This window comes from Typopeltis vanoorti, chromosome 11 (genome assembly GCF_054136105.1).
Source record: "Typopeltis vanoorti isolate ZY-2024b chromosome 11, IOZ_Tvanoo_1.0, whole genome shotgun sequence".
Classification (NCBI taxonomy): Eukaryota; Metazoa; Arthropoda; class Arachnida; order Uropygi; family Thelyphonidae; genus Typopeltis; species Typopeltis vanoorti.
Window position 1 is genome coordinate 132727591 of NC_143559.1, and position 16965 is coordinate 132744555.

The following is a 16965-nucleotide window of genomic DNA, read 5'->3' on the forward strand; positions in this document are numbered from 1 at the left end:
TCGTCACTGTGATGTAAGATGATCTACACATATTTTGGTGCACTGCCTTATCCTCTTCTCAGCAGTAATCATCTGAAGTTCTGGAGAAGTCAGCTGCTTCCAGGAATAGTTTCACAATGAGCATGTGAAACTGTGGGAAGTAATGAAAATAATGGGTTTTCCTCAACATACCATCAGGCTGATAGCCAACTTGTACAGGGAGCAAGAAGCCAGCATAAGAACAGGTGTTGGATTGACTGATTGTCTTCAGGTTGGAAAAGGAGTTAGGTAGGGATGTTTATTTTCTCCTCACTTGTTTAGTATATATGCATGAAGCACTGGATAAGCTGAAGAGAGGAATTAAGATAGGACGTAGATTGATCAGTAATCTGAGGTATGTTGATGATACGGTACTCCTTTGTAATGACATGGAAAAACTAATAGAACTAATTCTTGACAAAGTTAACAGGATCAGTAATAACAGAGGACTACAACTCAATCCTAGAAAGACAAAGATTATGGTTCACAAAGGAAATGCAAACAGGGAAGCTCTTGAGAAAGAAGTGTACCTTAATGGAGAAAGACTTGAGGAAGTCAGCAAGTTTGAGTACCTGAGATCCATTATTAACGTGAAGAATTGCTCTTCAGTAGACGTCAGAAGAAAGTTTAGGAATGGCTAAAACAACAGTCAAAGACTTGTCTAAAATCTGGAAGGATGGATCTATCTCCATGGGAATAAAGTAAGGGATTTTGGATGCAGCTGTTTTTCCAAATCTGAAAGCACACCCCAACTCAACTTCACCAGAGTTAAAGATGGATAATATCACCATAAGAAGCCTGAATGGCAAAGAAATTGAGCTAGCTGAGGAATTAGATAAGTACCAGATCAACATAATAGGGGTGACTGAAACAAAAAAGACAAAAACTGGCGAGATCTTTCTGAGCAATAAATACAAAATGCTATATTATTCAGACAATGACAATCACGGAAAAGAAGGAGTAACCATAGTATTCAACACAAAATATGAGGCTAATCTTCTTGACCGGTAGGCAGTCTTAAGTAGAGTGATGTGAGCAAATATCAGAATGAGGAATTGGCAAATGAGACTTATTTGTGCCTATGGTCCCACAGAAGGGCAACTAGATAGAAGTGGAGGAATTTTTTGAAGCAACTGACACAATGAAAAAGGAAAAGATGGTCCTTGTTGGGGATCTAAATAGCAGAGTAGGAAATGATTGTCAGACATATAAAAATATTTTGGGAAAATTTGGAGAAAAGAGCAAAGCTAATTATAATGGCAAATATCTGTTGGATTTTTGCTCAGGACATGGATTGGTTATTACTAACACCATGTTCCAACATAAAAATGTGCACAAATTCACATGGAGAGAAGAGGCAAGGAAATAAGAAAAGTCTCATTGATTATGTTATTGTTGATAGTGATGTTTTCTTCTTGGTGCAGGACACCAGAGTGTACAGAGGATTTGAAATTGGAAGTGATCACCATTTAGTCTTGAGTAGGATAAAACTGAATTTAATTTTGAAAAGAATAACATGTAAGAAAGTTTTAAAGCGAATAAAAGTTGAGCAGCTCTCAGATGTGAACTGTAGACTAAAATACACAAAGATTATTGAAGAAAAAACGAAAGAGTTTCAGAACAGGAACCAAACTTTGGAGATTCAGTGGCAAGCCTTGAAGAAAACTCTGATTGATTCAGCCAGAGTGTCATGTGGTGAGGTTCTCTGCAAGGATAGAAAAATCAGAACTCCATGGTGGACACAGGAAGTTAAAGAAGCAGCGAAGGAAAAGAAGAAAGCATATCAAAAGTTCCTGGCAAATAAGACAGATTGTGCTCTTGGAGAATACAGAGACAAAAAAGTAAGAAAGCTAAATACTATGTAAAACTAGCTAAACAAAAGTCATGGGAGGACTTTGGCAAGAACATAGAAAATAAATATCAAGAAGGTGGGAAAAAATATTCGGGAGGTTGTTGAAGAAGCTCAGAAATGGAGGAAAGAGTGCAGTAAAAAGAGTTAGAGATGATAAAGGTGACATGAAAGCGGGAGAAAAAGATATTCTTGAAGTATGGAGTAATTACTTCGAAAAATTGCTAAATGAAACAAGCAGTGATAGCACAGTGGAAAAAAACACTCGACAGGCATACATCAGGAATACACATCCATACTTGAAGTAGAAAAAGCCATCAAAGGCTTGAAATGTGGAAAGGCAGCAGGAGTAGATGATATTCGACCAGAAATTCTGAAGTATGGTGGTATAAAAGTCTTGCAGTGGATGCACTGCATAGTTCCGAAGGCCTGCACAGAGGGACGAATTCCTGATGATTGGAGTAGAGCTCTCATAGTACCCACATATAAAAAGGGAAATAAAACTGAATGTGAGAATTACAGAGGTATTTCCCTACTGAGTGTTCCTGGTAAGATTTATGCAAGTATACTTGAGAAACAGTTGAGAAGAATTGTGGAAGAAAAGCTTGGTGAAGAACAAGCTGGATTGAGGCCAAATAGACGCTGTCAGGATCAGATCTTCACTTTACAACAAATAGTGGAGAAATCATGGGAATATAGCAAAGATCCGTATTTAAGTTTTGTCAATCTGGAAAAGGCATATGACAAGGTGCCAAGAGAGAAGCTATGCAATACGCTACAGTTATATGGTGTCAATGGGGCATTATATCAAGCAATATATAGTCTTTATTTGTGTTGTAAGTCAGCAGTTAGAATTGAAGTACAGGAAGATGGTTTAATGCCAAATCTGGTGTGAGACAAGGATGTACATTATCCCATCTGTTATTCATTATCTATATGAATCACATTATGAAGGAAAGTGGTATTAAACATGATATCAAAATTGGAGATGTTAATGTCAGCTCTTTGCTTTATGCGGATGATGTTATACTTCTAAATAAATCCACTACAAGTCTGCAAGCTTCCCTGACTAAATTGAATAACTGTTGTAATAGATATGGTATGAAGGTCAGAAATAACGAGACAAAGACAATGAAAATAGGCAGAGTCGTTGAAAATGTCAACATGTTGTGAACGGAGAACCTGTGGAACAAATAAAACATTTCAGCTACTTAGCCACGATTTTTAGTGAAGATGGTAAAATTAAATATGGAAATAGACAACAGAATCAACAAAGCTGGTATGGTAGGATTTCAATTGAATAAATTCATATGGATAAGAGAGAAATTAGTCAGAACACTAAATTAGCTGCATACAAGATATTGTTCAAAACAGTTTTAACTTATGGATCTGAGAGCTGGGTCAGAAGTAAAACACTTGACCAAAGACTAGAGACCACAGATATGAGAGTCCTGAGAAAGATTACAGGCATGAACAGATGGTATTAATGGCAATATCATATTAAAAATGAGGATATTAGGAAAGAACTTGACATTGTCAGCATCCAGGAATGCATCAGCAGAGCTAATCTTAGGTGGTATGGTCACTTAAACAGAATAGGCGAGGAAAGATTAGCAAAACAAGTGTTCTCTGCCAAGTTGGCAGGAAAACGACCTACAGGAAGACCAAGATATAGGTGGATTGATATGGTACAAAGTGCCTTAGATGATAGAAATATAAGATCTGATAATGTTGGAGTTTTGATAAGTAACAGACTGATTTGGAAGAAAATTGTAGATAGGAAGTTAGTAATGATGTAAATTTTTCATGTAGTACTCTCATATCCTGTACACCCCCTTGAAGGTACATGTCAGGAATTTGATGATGATGTTTTTCCAACAGCGACTTATGGATGCGAGACTTGAAACCTAAAGAAGTCAGATAAGAAAGAGATATCTGCTTTTGAGATGTGGTGTTACAGAAGGCTGTGAGGATATATACTGAAAGGCATACAAATGGATGGGTGTTAGAAAAGATCAGTAGAATGCTAAGGCTCCTTAAGGATATTAACAAAAGAAAGTTAAAATATTTTGGACAGAGTGAAAGGATAGAAGAAGGACTTCTCAGAACAGTAATAGAATATAAAGTTCCTGGAAAAAGAAGAGGGGGTAGACCATCAATGAGATGGATGGATAGTATGTGTGGAGTGACTGATCTTCAGAGAGTTGAGGCCTCCAGAAAAGCAAACAACAGTACTACATGTCAAGGCCTGGTGTGGTACATCACCGAGCATCGGAATGACTATACAGCATCTGTGGATGCCCAGTGAACATATAGACAGGAATAGTTCTTGTGATTTACATTGGGATTTGTATAGTGGCTTGGCTTTCTTCTATCTGATAACATGGTCTTTATCCGAGGCGTGCTATGTTAGGCTGCCCATACCAAAATACTTTTTTTTTTTACTTCCTACCAAGAGTGATTGTTCCTATTCATCTGAAATAATGGGTCACACACTGAAAGGGAATACTACAGAGAGACCCTGGGAAGGAGAAAGGATCTGGGTAGTCCTTAATTTGCCTAGGAAAGTGGAAACTTTGTTCAGAAGTTTATAATAAACTGTTTTAATTTTGTGTTGTTTCAGGAGTGTATCGAAGGCATTTTTAGTCAATGGCTTAGAATATATGTCAGAGGGTTGTAGCTCCTATTTTATAGGGACTAAAATATTCAGTTTCATATGCAACTTGCATCCATCAATGAATACTAATTTATGGAGGAGTGTGTGCGTGTGTGTGAGAGAGAGAGAGAGAGAGAGATTGATATAACATTGGAAGTGATTAAAAGGAGAGCAATGCTGATGTTAAATCTCTCCAGTAAGATTTTAAATAGGCTTTTAGCTTTTAATGGAGCTGTCATTTTAATGTTAAGATTTTTGAACTTTGGAGTGCAGAAATGCATTGCTGTGTACTGTACTTGTACTTCAGGAGGCTGAATAGATTTGGAATCTCAATAGATTTTTGGCACAATGCAAGAGTTGTGAAGCCTACACAACATATTGCTGATATAATGAGGAAGACAATAAGTATAGATAAGGAAATAGTTGTATCACTGTATAAGGCCTTGCACAAATTTGGTTAACTGGTATTCCTAATGATCAGGATACCATGAAGAGGGTTCAGACTCTAGCAATAAGTTAATGTCAGGACTATGGAATGAGTTTTGAAGTTGACTTAGTTGTTATGAGAATAGGCTGAAAGAATGTAAATTGCAGATATTGACAGATAGGCCTTTATGATAGAGATTTATCAGATTAATATGGAAGAGATCATTCATTCATTCACAGAATGAAAGGAAAGAATAAAAAGTCATCCTTGAAAACTGCAAGATGTGATGAATAAGAGTGAGGAGTAGATTTTTTTTTTTTTTTTAGATTAGTAAAACAAGTGTTCTTTGCCCAGTTGGCAAGGAAAAGACCCAAAGGAAGACCAAGATGTAGATGAATAGATACAGTAAAAAGCACCTTAGAAGACAAAACAAAAATATAAGATCTGATAATATTCGAATATTGGCAGATAACAGATTAATGGTGTAAAATTTTCATGTAGTACAATCATAATTATCCCCCCCCCCACCCTGAGGGTGCATATCAGGAATTTGATGATGATAACTTGAACTGAACCTATTACTGGTCTTTCTTTTGCACAAATAACATCATGGGTTATAATAACATAACACTGGTTCAGCAACTTTATTTTCCATGCTACATCACTTCTCATTCAAATTCCAAGAGTTTTATTATATAACTGATTTATCTTGATACAACTTTTTATATGATTATATAGAAGGTCAATAATTACAATTATCACATTAGAAAAAAAAAAAGAAAATAAACACCACAGATTAGATTAATAGATTACTTCGGTGTTCATTTATTTAGGAAAATGAAGAAATATTCCTTAAAATTATTCTACTACTTACCATGATCAACATAAAATGAAATATCCTCCAGAATTCTATCATACTGGCAATTTTTGGTATACAAAAATGGAGCACATTTTTTATATGGTTCTGGAAGTTTACTTGTAATGTCATTTAACATATCTGTTTCAATGGCAGCAGCCAGAATAACAGGTATCCTGGGAGGAAAAATCAATCATATAAAAAAAAAATAGTTAACATCTAGAAACTTTGTATATATGGATAAAACAAAAATACCATAGAATTTAACTGACTGGCTGGAAATAAATTTCATTAAGTAGTTAATGAAATCAAATCAGAATTAGTTGTTAATTATTAAATTATAATAGACAAGAAATTATACTTTTGTTTTAATATCCTATACAAAATGAAAGCAAAATCTGCAAGTGAAGTATTTATCGACTAGGCTAATTGTATATAGAGGCTGCTGACATTGCATCACACAATTGCCTTAGTATCCCATAATACAAAGCACATTGCCTTTGAGATGTGTATATTGCTTTGCATTATGGGAAAGGTAAACCTAGACAACTTTCGACCTTTATTGAGGTTTCCTTAGTTGGAGTATAGGGATATACTCACCCAGGAATATAGCAAATGTTACTGATAATTGTTTTGGCATAATGAATTGATCAAATCTGTGATCCCTTATCCCTTTATTTAGAATTGCAAAAGAAATTCTGGATTAATGGTGATTATTGAGCACTTGGCACAAGTGCTCAATAATCACCTGTTTTTAAATTACCTGTTTCTGCAGTTTTTGTGATGTTTATTCAAAGATATTTGACCACTGTAGTCTACTGCTTGATGGATTAAAGGATTAGGGTGGATGGTAACTTTTGCAAAGAATTTTGTAGCTCTTTCACATATAAAAGTTTTGATTTCAGTGATACTACTTCTTGGTGAAGTCATATGTTTGTTTGTTTCTTACAAACCATGACACGTTGAACACTATTCATGAACATGCCGGCCTGGATGGCTGAGTGGATAGCATATCCGCTCTCCAGCCAAAAGGCAGTGGGTTCGAATCCCGCTGTGGGCTTGGATGTTTGTGATTGTCCATTGGTGTTGGCAGTAGATGCCGTTGGTGTAGTTGCGGGGTCAGTTGGTGATTGAATGGTGGAGACGGAGTTGCAGAGCAGGTGCCCTCCCTCGATGAGTCCTTGGACTCCCTGGAGATGTCAAATAATAATAATAATTTGCTTTGGATTATCTGTAGTTTGTTAGTGTTTGAATCTGCTGTGTGATTTCAGGTGGGCAAGCTATGTGTAAGGACTGGCCTGATCCAAATCTTGTTTAGGAATTTAAGTTCCATGCTTAGCTGGCTATGTCAGTCAGATGAATAATGGGTATAGTTGTCCTACTTCTGTATTTGCTTTTGCAGAGACATGATTGGCACGAGCCATGAAGTGAAGCCCTTTATCTATGCTGAGGTTAAATCATATATTTTCCATATACAAGCAGTAAAATGATATATCACGTTTTTAAAATACTCTGGATCAGAAATAGTTACAGAAAGTTTTTTTTCACTTGATTCTTAAATAAATTATAATAGAGAAATAAATTAAATTATATTTGATATAGGCAAAAAAAGCTGGAATTTTTGCCTAACATTGCAGGTGCACCATCAGTACATATTGAACTAATCACATCCATTGGTATTTCATGTTTCAAGAAAAAGTTTTTAATGTGATTAAAAATGTCAATTCCTTTTGTCGTCAGTTCCAGTTGATCACAAAATAAAAATTCTTCCAAAATTTTATTTTCCTTTATGTATCGCACAAATACTAATAACTCACTGCAATTATCATGGTCAGTTGACTTGTCCAATTGAATACACACTTTCAGAGGACTGATTTTAATATCTTGTACTACTTGCAGTAAAATATCCTGACTGATGTCTTGAATGCGTGATCGAATCACATTGTTTGATAATGGAATCTGAATTTTCTTATGTGCTTCAGAACCTAATACAATTTTCACAATTTCGAATGCGCATAGTTTCACCAATTCTTCAGCTATTGTATGAGAGTTTTTTTTCTTTATGCGCAGATATGCCACCTGATAAGAAGCTTATACCAAAGGCTTCTGAACTATCACAGAGTCAAATTCTGTAATGGTACTGCTGCTATCAAATCATGCCTTCTTAGACTTCAGTTAAGTGTATGCCCTGCACCTTTACCACCATGCTGATTGTTGAAATGTTCTATCAACTGTGATGGTTTAAGATTGGAGTTTGAAAATATTTTGCAACATAAAATGCATTGTGGTCTTTGAGTATAGTCTTTCTCTGTTGCACAAGTAAATTCTTAAGCAACATAATCGTCTTTCCATTGGCATCTTTTTGACATGGCAAAGATTACTACAAATAATAAATTAATATTTACATATTATTTAACTAGGCATTTGGCCATGGTTCCTTAAGAAAATTATAAAATAACGTGTAAACAAAAATTAATTTTAGTTCATATTAAACTTGTCAAAATTTGAGAGAAAAAAATTGTTCTTTACTTACTGATTATTGCTGATAAAACAAAAAAAAATAGCATTCGTTTGTCACTTGATCCACTTTGTTGATATTTGTACACAACGAAATGATGTTTTTCATGACAATAAAGAGTGTATGTATAGCAAGTATCCGTGCATTTGGCTTGGGTGCATGCATGAGCATTTGTGAGCGGCAGTACATTGGGGGATTTTTTTGAATATAGTGGAAATTTTTAATTTCATAAAATGTAACAAATAAAAAAATATGTATAACATATATTTAATGGGTTGAAAGATTATAAATATCTTAAATATAATTTAGTTTGCATAACTTTTTCCCTCTCGTGGAGAAAGCAAATGCGATTTAAATAATTAATCAATATATGCTGGAATATTTTCCAGCTCGCACCCCTAGGAAGGCTTTCTCACACCCCTGGTTAAGAAACTGTGCTCTATAGTCTAAAAAATTTATTTGTTTTACAACTGCACCAGTTAGACTATATATTGAATATGAGATTATAAGATCTTAATTCAAAGACAAAGCAGATATCCTTTATTTTCCCTGCTTATATATATATATATATATATATCCTTACTTTAAATTAGTCGTGGCTTAATTATAAATCCCATAAACTTCTATCTTATGGAGGTTCGAATTTTCTAGGATAGTGCATTAACAGAATGTCCAATGTGTCCAATTCACAAACCATTTAATTAAGTCAAAAGGAAATATTTACAGAATGATTCTCACTCACTCACTCACTCACACACACACACACACACACACACAATGTTATTACAATTCTCTTGCTAGTCTCAATTCTTTCTAATCTAATTCACAATCTAGCATAACATTAACTGAATATAAGGCATACATTGTTTAAGTCTAATTCAAAATTAATATACATTATCTCATAAATATAGACACTTGACATATATTCTTGTTCAGTATTATAACTACTTACAATTCCTGTTCAGCACATTGTCTTTCACATTAACCTTTTGTACGTAAGTCTTTTTCTTGCCTTTCTTTCTGCCTGCTGACTCGTTCCTGATTTTTCTGCTAAATTTCTTCCTTGTTCGAATCTTCTATTATTCCTTGCTGTATAGGACCCTTAACTTGGCAAAAATGTGCAGCTCATTCCTTTTGAGATGACCGACACAACACTTCTCACATGGCGACAGATCCAGGTAGAAGACTCAGAACCCACGATGCTTTTCTTTAGATTTCCGACAGTAAACTTAGCGTGATGGTGGACCCAAGTAAGAGAAGGCCTGAGATACCTAAGACAAACGATGCTTCTCTTTCAATTCCTGACAACGAGTTTTGCATGACGTGCAAGGTGGCATTAAACCTGATATTAGTTTCGGAGATATAAAACTTACCTCTTTGCTTTATGCAGATGATATTGTGCTTCTAAACACATCCAGTACAAGTCTCCAGGATTCTCTAACTAAATTGAATAATACCAGTAACAAATTTTTCATGAAAATCAGCAATAAAATGACCAAAACTATGAAAATAGGTAGGAACATAGAAAACTTCAGTTCCATTCTGAATGGAGATCCTATAGAACAAGAAAAATACTTCAGCTATTTAGGAACAGTTTTTAGTGAAGATGGCAATTTAAATCTGAAAACAGAAACTAGAAGCAAAGCTGATATGGTGGGAAGCCATTTGAATAAATTTATATGGAATAAGAGAGAAATTAGCCAAAACACTAACCTAGCAGTATACAAGACAGCTTTAAGTTATGGATCTGAGAGCCAGGTTAGAAATAAAGCACTTGATCAAAGATTAGAGGTCACAGATATGAGAGTTCTTAGAAAAACTAAGGGCCTAAACAGATGACATCCGTGGCAGAATCATATTAAAAATGAAGATATTAGGAAGGAACTTGACACTGTTTGCATTCAAGAATGTGTGAGCAGGGTTAATCTAATGTGTTATGGTTACTTAAATAGAATGGGAGAGGAAAGATTAGCAAAAATGTTCTTGATACCAAGAAAAAGACCCAGAAGACGACCAAGGTCTAGGTGAATTGATTCAAGCAGAAGTGCCTTAGAACGAAATGTTAGATATGACAATGTTGGAGTGCTGACAAGTAACACTCTTTTTGAGGAAAATTGTTGATAGGAGATTATTAATAATGTAAACTTAATCATGTAGCTCGAACACCTCTTGAGAGTACATATCAGGAAATTTGTGATATTTTGTACTGTGCCATTCTGCATGATCTGCATGTGCTCATGCAATTTCACTGTTGGGTCTTCTAAGTTTATCTTCCTATTTGTTTAATTTGAAAGTTATGCTGAAGATGCCCTTGATGTAAGGATGAAAATTCAAATTTAAATGAATAATAAATACATAAAAAATATATCCTCAGTTAGGTTATTTATTAATTATGGCTTGGATTTCCCATTCACCATGTGACTAACCAAACCAAACCCTGTAAAAGCTTGGTTTGGTTAGAATTAGGGCTGAGGCAAATTAAGACATGAGAGCAATGTTCTATGTTCATTAACCAGTTTCTCCATTTTGCAGAGTATACCTGAGTTTACAGGAGGAAAGAAACCCTGTCACCTCCACATGAGACCAGTTAACTTAACTTAACTCTAACCGAATCAGTAAGAAGCACTAGCATTCAGACATATTTAACTGTGCCTTTTCTTCATTTATCCCCAAAACCTTTCCTGCAGTATCTCATGACACTTGTGTATTAGGGGTTTTCAATATTATGATGGAGCTGTTATATAAAAAAAAAGAGGTGAAGATCTTTTTGGTCTCATTAGACATTTGAAACTAGGCATTCAGGAAACTTATTACAAACATTACAGTTACTTATATTTAATTACTATGCTTATTCAGTTGCTTCAGTTCTAGGATGGAGAAAGTGAAATCTTCAGATGGAGAGAGTAAAATAATAAACTGAAAATAACAGATATTTGAACAATTAATCTTCAGATGTTAGGCAAGGATTCAACATGTGGATAATTAAAGCTGCAAATAATGAATGTTGGAGTGACTAGTTTTTCAAGATTTCAGGTAAGAGTTTGGAAAAAAACCAAATGACAATCTGTATGTGCCCTTACAAAAGTCAAACTGATGGAAATGACTCAGCTAGTTGATTGCAAATGAAGTAGATACATTTGATACAAACAAAACTGCAAAATCACAAATTTTAAGAAATCTGGATTAGCTGACATGCCATCAGATATGATCAAAAACTACTGATATAAATTTTACATGTATAGGTTTAAAAGCAAGACTTTTCAAGGAATTCATATACTCAATTTACATTTATCAGTTATGCCCAATGACAAATATTCTGCCAGCATTTTAGAAAATTGCCCCATTGTTTCTTTTCCTTTAGTGTTACAAGGTGATCAGCATTCATTTCGATAAATTATGGAGACCACAACCGTGTTAGGAATAATTACTTTAATTTTGAAATGTAATATAGCCCTTCTTTGTGTGTATGTATATATGTCAAAAAAAAAAATCATCAGCTAACACCTTTTATTCCCTTATAGGGAGTAGGCGAGGCCTTTAACACTATCTAGATTTTTAGAGAATAAATGGGCAGTTCAATCTCCACCAGTAGCCAATCAGAGATAGCTAGCCCATGACTATCACTAATTATAAGGAGCCACCAATGAAGAGATGAGGAAACAAGTGCTGCCATCTCTTGGTACCTAACAGGATATGTTACTATCCGATATAATGTGTGTTCTATGATTGGTTTTCTTGAGTTTACAGGACAAAACATTCGAGTTCCCCAGAGAAAAACCCACTAGCCCGTGCCAGAAATCGACTAACTCGGGAACTGGTTGAAGAAAGGCTAAGAAAAAGTTCCTCCAGTTGGCGACTAGACTTGAACTTAATTCTAACTTCGGGTGGCCTAGCACAGAATGCAAGCAGTACTTCCACTGAGCTACGCAGGCCACACACACACACACACACACACACACACACACACACACACACACACACACACACACACGTGTATATGTGTGTGTGTATACCTTAATATGAAGCAAGAAACATCAGAAAATAATTATTTCTAACACAGTTGTGGTCTCAATAATTAAATGAAATGAATGCCCTGTTGTTTATTGTCCCAGCTGCATGAATTATTGGCTAACAACAACAGACTGCACTATCAGCCAAGAAGCACATGATTTTGGCCTCAAAAAGATTGTAATTTTATATTTGACACTACTGGTTAACATGAGAAAATCTATTAAGACTAATGATTATATAAAAAGGGGGAGATTAAGGGTCAAAGCTGTATAACTGATAGGAGACTTCCACATATCCTTTAAAGGAATGCAGAGAACCGACCAGTGCTTCTGATGGACCGGCAATTTGGGATTTAGCCGACCAAATTATATCCTTATTGGGTTAAGATCAAAATATAAATGATGGTAAAACATGACAGAATTTCATGCCGGCTGAGGCGTCGCCCGGTTAAACAAGGACCCCTCGCTGTTTTCGCCAGGGAAAATCAGGGCAAACAGCGAAAAGTCAGCTACTGGGACAAATCTTAAAACATACCCCAACTCAACATCACCAGAGTTAAAAGATCAGTACTATCAACATAAGAAGCCTGAATGGCAAAGAAATGAAGCTAGCTGAGGAATTAGATAAGTACCAGATCGACATAATAGGGATGACTGAAATAAAAAAGGCAAAAACTGGTGAGATCTTTCTGAGCAATAAATACAAAATGTTATATTCAGGCAATGGCAATCAAGGAAAAGGAGTATCCATGGTATTCAACAATAAAATGAGGTTAATCTTCTTGAATGGCAGACAGTCTCGAGTAGGGTGATGTGGGCAAATATCAGAATGGGGAATTGGACAATGGGACTTATTTGTGCCTATGGTCCCACAGAAGATTCTACTAAGGAAGAATTTTTTTGAGTCTTTAGAGAAAGCAACTGTCACAATGAAAAAGGAAAACTTGGCACTTGTTGGGAATCTAAATAGCAGAATAGGAATTGACTGTCAGACATACAAAAATATTTTTTGGAAAATTTGGAGAAAAGAGCTAAGCTAATAATAATGGAAAATACCTTTTGGATTTCTGCTTAGGACATGGATTGGTTATTACTAACACCATGTTCCAACATAAAAATGCACACAAATTCACATGGAGAGAACAGGCAAGGAATAAGAAAAGTCTTATTGACTATAGTGATGTTTTCTCCCTGGTGCAGAACACCAGAGTGTACAGAGGATTTGAAATAGGAAGTGATTACCATTTAGTCTTGAGCAGGATAAAACTGAATTTAATTTTGAAAAGAATAACATGTAAGAAAGTTTTAAAGCGAATAAAAGTTGAGCAGCTCTCAGATGTGAACTGTAGACTAAAATACACAAAGATTATTGAAGTAAAAATGAAAGAGTTTGAGAACAGGAACCAAACTTTGGAGATTCAGTGGCAAGCCTTGAAGAAAACCCTGATTGATTCAGCCAGAGAGGCTTGTGGTGAAATTGTCTGCAAGGATAGAAAAATCAGAACTCCATGGTGGACAGGAAGTTAAAGAGGCTGTGAAGGAAAAGAAGAAAGCATGTCAAAAGTTCCTGGGAAATAAGTCAGCTTGTGCTCATAGAGAATACAGAGACAAATGTAAGAAAGCCAAACACTGTAAAACTAGCTAAACAGAAGTCATGGGAAGACTTTGGTAAGAACATAGAAAATAAATATCAAGAAGGTGGCAAAATATTCTGGAGGTTGTTGAAGAAGCCCAAAAATGGAGGAAATAGTATTGTAAAAGGAATTAGAGATGATAAAGGTGACATGAAAACTGGAGAAAAAGATATTCTTGAAGTATGGAGTAATTACTTCGAAAAATTGCTAAATGAAACAAGCAGTGATAGCACAGTGGTAAAAAACACTCAGCAGGCATACAGTCAGGAATACACATCCATACTTGAAGTAGAAAAAGCCATCAAAGGCTTGAAATGTGGTAATTCAGCTGGAGTAGATGACATTCGACCAGAAATAGTGAAGTATGGATGTATAAAAGTCTTACAGTGGTTACACTGCATAGTTCAGAAGTCTTGGAGAGAGGGACGAATTCCCGATGATTGGAGCAGAGGTCTCATAGTACCCACATATAAAAAGGGAAATAAAACTGAATGCGAGAATTACAGAGGTATTTCCCTACTGAGTGTTCCTGGTAAGATTTATGTTAGTATACTTGAGAAACAGTTGAGAAGGATTGTGGAAGAGAAACTTGGCTGTCAGGATCAGATCTTCAGTTTACGACAAACAGTTGAGAAATCATGGGAATATAACAAAGATCTGCATTTAAGTTTTGTCAATCTGGAAAAGTTATGTTACAAGGTGCCAAGAGAGAAGCTATTCAACACACTACAGTTATATGGTATCAATGGGGCATTATATCAAGCAATATTTAGTCTGTATTTGAGTGTAAGTCAGCAGTTAGAATTGAAGAAAGTACAGGAAGATGGTTTAATGTTAAATCTGGTGTGAGACAAGGATGTACATTATCCCATCTGTTATTCATTATGTATATGGATCACATTATGAAGGAAAGTGGTATTAAACATGATATCAGAATTGGAGATGTGAATGTCAGCTCTTTGTTTTATGCAGACGATGTTGTACTTCTAAATAAATCCATCACAAGTCTGCAAGATTCCCTGACTAAATTGAATAACTGTTGTAATAGATATGGTATGAAGGTCAGCAATAACAAGACAAAGACAATGAAAATAAGCAGAAGCATTGAAAATGTCAAATGTGTTGTGAATGAAGAACCTGTGGAACAAGTAAAACATTTCAATTACTTACTTACACACGATTTTTAGTGAAGATAGTAAATTAAATATGGAAATAGACAACAGAATCAACAAAGCTGGTATGGTAGGAAGTCAATTGAATAAATTCACATGGAATAAGAGAAAAATTAGTCAGAACACTAAATTAGCTGTATACAAGACAGTGTTCAAACCAGTTTTAACTTATGGATCTGAGAGCTGGGTAAGCAGTAAAATACTTGATCAAAGACTAGAGACTGCAGATATGAGTCCTGAGAAAGATTAGGGGCACGAACAGATGGCATCAATGACAATATCATATTAAAAATGAGGATATTAGGAAAGAACTTGACATTGTCAGCATCCAGGAATGCGTCAGCAGAGCTAATCTCAGGTGGTATGGTCACATAAACAGAATGGGCGAGGATTAGCAAAACAAGTTCTCTGCCAGGTTGGCAGGAAAATGACCCAGAGGAAGACCAAGATATAGGTGGATTGATACGGTAAAAAGTGTCTTAGACGATAGAAATATAAGATCTGATAATGTTGGAGTCTTGACAAGCAACAGACTGATTTGGAAGAAAATTGTAGATAGGAAGTTAGTAATGATGTAAATTTTTTCATGTAGTACTATCATATCCCATATACCCCTTGAGAGTACAGGGCAGGAATTTGATGATGATGATTATATAAAAAGCAAACATTTTTGGTATTTTGTCATAGATAATGAACGGTTCTGTAATTGTGTTTCTCTCCTGATGTCTGTTTCTGAAATAGTTTTTATAAACTAAGATTAAAAGAATTAACAAACATTAAAATTCAGACAAAATGAAATTCAGTAGCAAATTTAATTTTAATGCCGTGTTTATAAAGTATGCTGACCAAAGAAACTAAAAAAATGAATAATAATAATAAAAAAAAAAAAAAAAAACACAGGTAGAAGTAAGTGTGGTCAGCAGCTACTTAAAGATAAACCAAGGAATGGTAATACTAATCTATAAACTGTTAGTACTGGTTGTCCTGAAGACATTGATATGTTTTCAAATCAATCCAAAAAAAAAAAAAAAAGTTGAAAAAATACTTAATCTTCGATATACTGCTATCCTTTGCAATATGTCAAAGGTTATTAGCATTTTTTTTTTATCAACAGTAGAAAGTTGTAGAATTAGCTAATAAACACTTCGTAGCAAATAAAATGACTTATGTGAAATATTTTCTTTTTTCCAGAATAGCAGCAAATACTATTGTAATATAACAATTACTGATGATGTTAGAGAATACAAAAATGTTTAGGTAAACTGGAGCAAAGTGAAATAAGACTTTTGAAGAGTCTTTCTCTATCCTGTAATATGTACCAAGACTTACTTGCTATGGTCTTACAAAAAACAACTGATAATGGGTGTAGTCCACTACAGCTTTAATGATTGCAGACTTCGGTGAAATCCTCATTCTTAACAAGAATTTTGTATGTAGCATATGGGTATCATGCTAATCAATGCAAAGTAAGGATTTTAGGCAACTTTATTCCGTTGCTGTAATTAAACCACTGTTATGCAGTGGACAGCATAACAAGGCATAGGGTTATAATTTTATCTGTGCTATAATGTGTGAACCATATGAAACAGCCCTTCACTATAATACCACTTCACCAAACTTTACCTGGATCTGGGTACAGAGTTTACATAGAAATGTTCCATATGTATGAGGCTGGCATTAACATATCCAAAGGATGTCCCGTGTAGATGACTTCACTCCACAGAACATCCTTTGCTATGATAGTCATTACAGAAATACTGATCAAGCCAAAAGGAACAAGTCATACTCTTGCTTAAGTAACATGAGACTAAGCAACAATATGGCT

At 35.0% G+C, this 16965-nt stretch overlaps 1 protein-coding gene across 2 annotated transcripts in view; it reads right to left on the bottom strand.

The window, feature by feature from the left end:
• LOC150102056 (uncharacterized) overlaps positions 1-16965 on the bottom strand; it is a 133495-nt gene that overhangs the window by 21113 nt on the left and 95417 nt on the right. For both annotated transcript variants that reach the window (XM_090400511.1, XM_090400512.1), the window contains exon 8: positions 5825-5982. In XM_090400511.1, coding sequence (XP_090256637.1) covers positions 5825-5982 — 158 coding nt within the window. The remainder of the gene's footprint in view (positions 1-5824; positions 5983-16965) is intronic.